Below are 9139 nucleotides of genomic sequence, written 5' to 3'. Positions count from 1 at the left end.
CTCAATAAAGAAAAGGTATCTCTAGGGTTGGTGTGGGCCCTGGGGTAAAGCAGGTCCCTTCCTCCAAACAGCGGATGCCAGAGGGCCCTGCTGTGGGTATGGGCAGGAGTGGCAGGCTGCCTGTGGCCCTCAAAGTCTTTCCTTCTGTCTGAGGTACTGGGGGATCACCTTAATCTTCTTCTTGCTTCTCCAGCAATAGCATAAAGAAGACCCAGCCTCCCCTCCCTGTGTCGAAGATCGATGACAGGCTGGAGCAGTACACGCAGGCTATTGAGGTGAGCTGCTGTGTTTGCCTCTGTCCCCACCCTACAAGGAGCCCTCTTGGCTGGGTGTTGCTCTTCCACCACACCTCTTAGTCTGACCATCTGGGAGGTGGCAACTGAATCATCTCCCCTTTGATGGGAGCAGCCCTTTCTCCTGTCTCTATCTCACTTCATGGCATAAAGTAGGTTTCTTTAGCAAGCTGACCCATCCTTGTTTCCTCACATTCCTTGCTTAAAGGGTGGGAGCACCTGGAAGGAACTAGCAAGACACTACAAGTCTCCTTTTATAACCCCTCATCCTGGAGGACCTCCAATTACAGGGGAAAAAAAAAAAAACCCACACTCTCCCTGACAGCGATTTTTCTCCATTTATTTTCCAGACATCCACAAAGGCTCCAAAACCTGTCCGACAGCCCTCTCTCGACCTTCCCACCACGAGCATGATGGTAGCCAGCACAAAAAGCCTCTGGGAGACTGGAGAGGTGGCAGCTCAGTCTGCTGTGAAGTCCCCGTCCTGCAAGGTACGGCACCCGCAGGACTTGCCTGTGCAGGGGAAGAGGGGCTGGCCTCCGGGCACAAATTGCGTTATGCTGGTGTTAGCCTGTTGGTACGGCTCATTGGCGGTGCCTACGAGCTCTAAAGGCATCTATGTTAGAGATGCAATCTTCTTTGTCAGTGTACAAGGCTTTGGACCTCAGACCTTTGCTTCATCCGTGCTAGGGTCCTGAATCGTTCCTCAGTGGTACAGTTAGGAAAGCCTCTGAGATGCTGCTTGAGGCTCTGCTTTGAAATGGGAATAAAGTCAGCTGTTGTGGAAAACTCCTACATCGTCTGTAGGGGCTAGGGCTGAGCTCCCGTTGCTGAGCACAAAGTTGGATCTAGTACCAAGATGATAAATCTTACACTCTCCGCATTTTCCAATTTTATAAATTATTGCTCTCCATTTAACTTTCTGGTCACTGTGTGCAAGGCTGCACGGGTTGCAAATCTGTGTTTATGTGAGCAAAATTCCTTCCACGTTAAAAAAAAAAAAGGCCTTGATGTTAACATGTCTCGAATAGTTAACAAACTTAAGAAAACAAACATCTTGGATCTCTGATCCAGGCTCTTGTTGAAGAGAGATTGGAATACATAGGATATACTGGGAACAGGAAGACGTTTTTACAGTTGTGGGTTTTAGCTGCAGCTGTCATAGGTCAGATGATGTGATCTTATAAATAAAAAAGGAGATCAGATGTGTGGGTTTGAAAGGGACGTGAACAAAGGCATGTTCAGCAGCGTTAGCAGCAAAGGGTAATGGGAACATCATCTTCCAGGATATCGTGGCTGGAGACATTGTGAGTAAAAGAAGCCTCTGGGAACAGAAGGGCAATCCCAAACCTGAGACCAACATCAAGGTGAGTTACTACCTGTGCCAGTATGAAAGCATTTGCTCTGCTGTGAAAAAGGAAAGAGCTCTTAGTTGGGTTGGGAGTATTGAGAAGATGGTGATGTTTTGTAGGGACTGGGCTGCCTGTATCTATCAACGCAATTGCATACCTAGCAGCTCACCGTTAGGAAGAGCTCTTATCGCTTCAGCCCTAGTAAAAATGGGGGCAGAAATCATTTTATAACCAGTAATGCTGAAGGGTCTCTTGAATAGAGTGTTCTCAGGCCATGGGTTGGGATCCCCCCAGCTTTCTTGGCTAAAATTGAACTGCCCATGTGAATTACTTTGCTCTTGTTATGCTTTTTAATCTTGAGAGTAAAGAAAACATGCAAAATTCAGTGGAACTGAATCTAAGACAGTATCAGCACTTGGGCTTTTGTGCCTACTGGTACATTTGTGGGAATGCCTATTAAAATGCAGCAGCGGCTGCTTGAACTGTCCAGGCTGGTGGAGGAAGATCAAAGTATCTTGTCTGTTCATGGATCCATACTGCTGCCAGTAAATGGTAAACGAAACTGGCACTTGCTGGGGGTGAGATCAACCCCAGCTTGGGGGACCGGCGCTCTTGGATGAGGTCTCCATCGTCCCATCCCGCGCTTGCTGTGTTACCTTGCACTCACAGAAAGCGGTGGGCAGTCTGTGCAAAGAGTTTACGTGGAAGGGGCAAGCAGGGAGTACGGAGCTGGCTGTCTCCAAGCCTTCTGGGATTACAGACAACCCTATCGCGTGCTCCTCTGGCTTCAGTTTTTTGATCTTGGCTGCCTATCCGAGGGAGAAAAATGCTGACTTTGGCTCTTTCTTTCTCTCTTGTTCAGTCCACTCCTTCCAGCAAGAAGTACAAATTTGTTGCAACAGGCCATGGCCAGTACAAGAAGGTGTTGATAGATGATGCTGCAGAGCAATAGCGTGCCTGGAGAACTCATTAACCAGGTAGGTGGGGTACGACCTCATGCTGCAGAACCAACTCCTGGCGCTGTTCTGGCGGCACGTTGGGGTTCTTTCTGCCAGTGACACTTTGGGTCACTTGGAAGGTGCTGTATGGTAACAACTGGAGCCTTGCTTCTGTGCAAACACCCGACTCTGAGCTGGGAGGGAGCGGGTACGCAGTGGGGGTTTGGTTTGGTCTCTGACTTTCTGATGCTGCTAGGAAGCTGGATGCCTGTGTTAGTTTAATCTGCAGGATAAGTCCCTTAGCTACTGCTGTTTGGGTGAAGATGCATTTACGTTTGCTAGTTCAAAGGAACAGTCTATCTGCTCTTTTTTCTTACGCTCTCTTATGTTGCAAGGAGAAGTAGATAGCTGGAGATAATTCTGCCTGAGCATGGGGGCTGATGTACTCCTGAAATTCAGATGCTTATGGGGTCTTAATTGCCCAATTTATTGAATTAGTCAGGGGAAAGACTTTTAATGATTTCAGTAACCTCTTGGAACCAATCCATAATAGGGTTGTAGCAGGGAGGACATGAGCATCTGCTGTGCTGGGTAGACCCAACAGAGCAGAAAGGACTGTCCTCTGACGTTTAGCAAGAGGGAAGGCAGAGCTGGGTTGCTGCCTGTGCCCTCATGAAACAGTGTTTGGATCTCATGCTTCTATTGTGCTTGTGTTAATAGATACCCCAGTGTTATCTTGAGTGGGTGATGGTAGAGGGTTGCGGCAATAAGGAGGAATGGTGTAGAGGAAGGTGATAAGTGTTGGATCCAACCAGGCAGCATCTGGCACTGTGAGAGGAGAGGAAGCTGTCAGGGGTGAAAACAAGCTCATTCTCTTTTTTTCCTACTATAAAAAAGAAGCTTTATTTCATAGCCAAGCTTATAAATAGCTCTGTCTGCTACAAAACACCTTTTGTTTCTGAATTCTTCTGGGGGCTGTGTTCCTTTTTTTTTTTTTTTTTTTTTTTTTCCTCCTCAAGGAGCTGGCTTCCGAGTGCAGCATATTGTTTTGTTTGGGTGGTGGTTTTTTTTTTTTCCTTTTCTGGTGCCCATTTAAAAGAGAAGCTCTCTTGAATGCCACTTTGAGATAGGCAGCAGTACAAACCCAAGCCTGCCCAAAGCTATGGTTTTTAGATGTAAAGGAGGAGGAGTCCACTGTATCCTCAACTCGCTTCTCTGCCTGTGGCTTTCAGAACCCTATTTTAAGGTCTCCTCTTTGATCAGTCCTCTTCTTTTTTCCTGAAGTCTGTTTTGATGCACCAGGTGGGATCCTACTGAGCTTCAGTTCTTTATAGTAAACAGTTTTTGCTAGGTTGTCCGCAGGTTTTCTTTGACTCACCTGAGCTTCTGCAAGCAGCTCAAAGGAAAGTGCCCTCAGCTCTGATCTTTTTCCAGCAGCCTTTTCTTGAAAGGCCAGTGACTGTCATGGGATGTCCTCCAGGATCCACCCAGTGCTCCACACAACCACTGCACAGCACTCTTGCCCTATGGGCTCATTCTCAAGGAAGGTTTTTTTGACTGTGAATAGCAAAATGGCTGCGATAGCTTGGAGGATCTTGGCTTGTTTCTGTTCTCAGGTTTTTAGCTTTTAGCTGGCTGTCTTGTGTGCCGAGAGGTCCCTGTTCCCCAGCTTCTCTCCACCCCCAACTATGTTCATCCTTTTTCCCTACTGCCAGATTCCTTCATGGTTGCCTTTTTGCTCCCAAACCCTTCTGGCTCACCCCCGTGTCACTCGCTCAACACCACCTTATCAGCTTTCTGGTTGCTTGAGCACAGGTACAGTTTCTCTTCCTCCCCTCCCTTCCTGAGCTGCAGGACCTCTGAGCAGACTGTGGAGCAAGAGCTTTTCTGTAAGTGGCAATTTAGGCTCTTGCCAACTGCCCGAGGCTGTTTGACATTGAAAAAAACCCAACAAAACTCTGTAGCCAGCGGCATTCCCCTTCCCTCACTCAGCACGGCAACTCAAGCTGGGGCTTGCTGCAATGGTTCCCAACACAGAACCGCTGGTGGAACCAGCGGAACCAGGAACAGAACCTGCAGGCATCTGCTCTCTCCTCCGCAATGCCCTCGTGCCAGGATCAGTCTCTGCAGGACTTGCCATACCTGCTGTACGCCTCTGCCCTTCACTCTTGGGGCAGAAGGGCTAAACCATGCAGCCAGACCTGCCTTCTTCCACTTCCCACTGTGGGCGTTGCTCTCCCCACCAGCGATTCCCCACCCTCCATCCCTGTGCAGTGGGGCTGGGTTGTGGATGCAGCCTGGTGGGAAGCCCAGCAGATGCAAGGCGTGAGCCTTTCCTCATCGCGGTGTGTGAGAGTCGCTGGTTTGTTCTGGGGGGTTGTCCTCCCTGCAGGACAAAGTGGATTAAAGCACGGTTGTTCCTGAAACCATCTTCTCTGGCCAGACTCACTTAGCCTCCCAAGTGTAATCAATATTGGCTGTCTTGATTCATGCTTACGCTGTCGATCTTGTGCACAGGCATCCAACTCTCAGTGCTACAGTAAGGTGCCATTTTATTGTGGTGCGGTAGGGTCATCTCTATCTGCATTAGGCCTTCTATGTGTGTTAAGCTGCACTCTTTCTGATTTTGTGTTGCTGCATGGATCTTTAAAGCCTTCTCTTGGGATCTTTGTAGCCTTCTCTTGCAGCATGTTGAACTACTCTGCAAAGGCTTTCCTGCGATCCTCTGCTGCCTTTCCAACCTACCTCTTTTCAGCTTTGTCCTGGAAAACTGTGGGGTTGGAGAAATCCAAACTTTAGATACTTGGGTTATTATTCCTTCTCATTTTTTTTTTTCTTGGAATAGGGAAAGGGTTACAAAAGAGAGGATAAGACCAGTAAAGTGAAAACTTCAGTGATGGTTTGATTATAACTGAGCTCTTTTGATAGCATCATTGCAAAATTGGAAGGCTTCAAAAAGGCAAAAGGGGCTCTTGTTTCTGTTTCTAAGTCTGTTTGCAGTTTGGCTTGGGGAAATTTTGGTCAGCTCAGTATCCTCTGCACACGAAGAGAATGTAAAGAGCTGTGTATCGAGTTTCCTATTTGAACTAAACATAGCAATCTTATATTAGCTGTGTAGGAATATCCTAGCATATGACAAAGTCCCTTGAGAAACAGAAATAGCTGATCTTTGGTTTTCAGGCTCATAAGCTTGGTGGTGATGGAGATGCAAAGGGTTACTAATGCTGGAAAGCACAGTTGTCTCTGTGGACGGGCAGAGTTGGGGATTTTGTTTTAAATACCCTTTTTCTCAGGACATCAGGCACCAGTAGATACCCAACTATGATGACGTTGCCTCTGAAAATGAGACTGCATGTGGTTAGCAGGAATCCCCAGGAAACAGCACCTCGTTACATACACAGAGTTGGATACCCACGTGCTGAAGCAGGCTCTTGCTCGTTGTCACGAAAACTCTAACCCCCAGCTGTACTGAAAAAAAGCACTACAAAATATGTAACAGAGCTTGATTACTTCAACAAAGTTAGTCTTCTGTATGCTACGATTTAGCAGACTGACCTAGGAGGACATCAAATGATTATGTCCAGTGTTTTAGGCAAGGGAACTGCTACGTGAAAGCAGGATGGATATCTTGTGCTGTCCCTTGTCTGTGCCTCGGCTGTAAGCATGAGTTTCTACTTGTTCTCAGCAAATGGGTGTGAGGTGCCCTCCACAGCACTTTCGGTGGAGAAGCCAAAGAGGTGTTGTGTATCCTCTCTGAGTCTTCACATCCCTTTGGGGGATATGAAGCAACACAGATTCCTTCATGTTGTCTACTGCTGTTATTATTTCTAGGATTTCTCTTCGTCTTAAATAAACACAAAAAAATAAATTCGGATTCCATCATCCTCCTCTAAACTGGGCTTTTCCTACAGGCAATTTGTCCTCTTCACTGTGCGCCTTCCCTCTCTTCCCCGCATTACTGCATGCAGTGCTTGTTGTTGGCTCTCTTTAAAACACATGCATGTTTGTTTTCCTGGCTCGTGACCTGCGGATGTGGTATGTTATGCATTTAAGCTTATATACATAAGGACAGTAACCTTAAACCCACAGCAGGAGGCTGCTGGCTTGGAGGGGTTTTATTTCATTTTATTTTTTTCCTTACACTTGACTCTCTTGGGCAGTAAACCTAGATGTAGGTGCTCTCTTGCTTGGTGCCCTTTAGGAAACTCCAGAGATGTGGGCCTCGTGGAGCATCCCGGCTTCAGTTGACTGACCATCCTGAGGCCATTCTGTTAAAGCTTTTGGTGTGCTCCTCAGCCGCTTTGGGTCTAAACCGGCCCACCTCAAACATGGTGGTGATCTTTGTCATGGGTTTGGCAGCCAGCTCCTTCAGTTTCCGGGCGTCAAAGCGTGGCTTATGTAGAAGGATGGGTAAGCGGCGGGGAAGAAAGAAGCTTTCTTCCTTCCGCAGCTGCTTCTCTTCTGCTTGCTGCTTCCTCTCTTTGTTGACTGTCATCTGGTACAAAATAGCATCCCACATTCTTGTGGCCCTTGATTTAAACAGCCTGCTGTCTTGACTGATGATTGCTTGAGAGCTGTCCTTCTCCTTACTCCCCTCCTCCTGTCCAGGCTTTTCTGGCTCGGGCTCTGGGAAGGTGGGTGCTTCTGGCTGCACCATCAAGTGCTTCCTGAGGCGATGCCAGCCACTAGCATTGGCTCCAGGAGGTCTTGCTGCTTCTACTGATGGTAGCGTTGGCTCAGCTTTGAGGGGAGACCTGGTGTTTGGTAAGCTGGGGGTCAAATGAGGCTGAATGACATGTTCTTCCTTGGTGTCTGTAGAGGTGGCCCCTGTACTGTCAGGTTGTGCTGGGGTTTCTGTCTCCGCGTGTGCTTGCTTCCAAGGAGTACTGGGTGTTGATGGCTTTGGGGTGTCAATGTCTTGCTTGGGTAATTCAAGAGCTCTCTCTGATTCAGGTATTTCTGTGTCACTTCCATGGATCATAGCCTTATTGGCATGGGCATCAGAGGTGCTGGGCTTGGGTGAAGGGGCCTTGATGGAGTCCTCAGTAGGAGCAGGCTTCAGTTCTTTAGGAGGCTCTGCCTCTGCAGCAGAAAGGAGAGGAGGCTCCAGTGTGGGAGCTGTGGCCTTGCTGTCATCGAGCTGGGTGGGTATCTGCTCTGGAGATACTTCAGAACAGCTTGTTTCAGCAGCTGGAGGAGAAAGACTTTTGTCTTCATTGTTGATGGTGGTTTGGGTGTGATTTGACATGGGCGTCTTAGCCCTGGGTGGCTTGACACTGTGGAAATAAGTGTGCACCTTGGTGACATAGGTACGCTCTGGTGCCCTTTCTTTATTGGGCATACCAGAAGGAGGAGGCTGGGGGGAAACAAACACGGAAGGGTCGCCTGGAGAGGGGAGGTGGGTGTCCGTGCCTTCAGGCTGCTGTGGAGTCTCAGGAGCAGCTGGTTTGTGTAGCATGGGCATGGCCGGGGCGGTGGTGAGCCTGAGGTGTTCAGCAATACGCCTCTGCTCGGTGACCTTCAGTGTGAAAGGCTTGCCCTTTCGGAAAGGGGAGGGGACACGGTGGATGATGGGCTTGATGGAGAGGCTGGTGGAGGGGGTTGCTGTGGTTTTGGGGGTCTCTGCTGGGGAAATGCTTTCATTGTGCTCAAGATCAGAGCTGGCCTCGTTCACAGGTGAGAGGCTGGACCGAAAGGATTTTGCTTGCTCTGAAGCTAGGATGGCATTTTTCTTGGCTGCCTTCTTCAGCAGCCGCTGGAGTCGCAGGTTGTCCTTCCCGGGCTTTGGTAGGGTGGGAGGGGGAGAAAGGTGGTGGCGGATGGGAGCAGGCTGGATGGAGGATGATACTGTTATCAGCATTGTCATCTCCTGGAAGAAAACACAAAGCTTAGAGTTGGCATGAGCTTAGCCCTGGGCTAGACTCTGAAGTATTTCTACATAAGGCCTCCTCTTCCTCTATCCAAAAGCTGAGTGTGGAGTCAGTATTCTGGGAGAAGAGCATCAGTCCGGGTTTCCGTAGTCTCCCAAGGTAGCCTCAGCCAGTCTTGAGGGTGGTGTGGCAGGACAAGAGATATACTGGGGGAAGCTGTATTGCCAAACCTGGAGCCCTCCTGCTCCTGGTGTTAGCACAAAATCCAGTGAGAGCTCCTTGCGACCCCAGATGTTTGTGTCTTGGCAAGTCCTAACAGGATTTGGAAGGAAATGTCAAGAGAAACAGAGCAGGTCTGAAATTTTGAAGCTTTGAAACATTCTCCAGAGGCACAAATCAGGAATGTTTTATGGATTTCCAAATGCCCGTTATTAATACTCTGATACACTGTTATGTACAACAGAACAGCCATAAACTACCTGTGTCATTTGAGTCAAAGTTAGCTCTGGCCTCAGTTGATTTCAGCCTCCAGAAAGACATCCCTATGGAACGCAGGACTTAAAAGCTGCGTTTCTCTGATGAGAAAGTGCTTTGGCACAACACTGACTGGTGTTTCTTCATGGTGTCAAGCACAGCAGCAACTTCTTTCTAAGATACTCTAAGATAAAACCTAGTTTTCTCTTTCC

General features: G+C 48.4%; 1 protein-coding gene across 1 annotated transcript in view; it reads left to right on the top strand.

Annotated features, from left to right (window-relative positions):
- LSP1 (lymphocyte specific protein 1) overlaps positions 1 to 9139 on the top strand; it is a 52851-nt gene that overhangs the window by 38613 nt on the left and 5099 nt on the right. Inside the window, exons 7-11 of the mRNA XM_035892853.1 lie at positions 1 to 15; positions 194 to 275; positions 644 to 784; positions 1580 to 1660; positions 2508 to 2622. Of these exons, the coding sequence (XP_035748746.1) occupies positions 1 to 15; positions 194 to 275; positions 644 to 784; positions 1580 to 1660; positions 2508 to 2597 (409 nt within the window). The 3' untranslated portion in view covers positions 2598 to 2622. The remainder of the gene's footprint in view (positions 16 to 193; positions 276 to 643; positions 785 to 1579; positions 1661 to 2507; positions 2623 to 9139) is intronic.

This window comes from Egretta garzetta, unplaced genomic scaffold, assembly GCF_000687185.1.
Source record: "Egretta garzetta isolate BGI_Z169 unplaced genomic scaffold, ASM68718v1 scaffold44, whole genome shotgun sequence".
Classification (NCBI taxonomy): Eukaryota; Metazoa; Chordata; class Aves; order Pelecaniformes; family Ardeidae; genus Egretta; species Egretta garzetta.
This window is presented reverse-complemented; position numbering and strand designations above follow the sequence as displayed.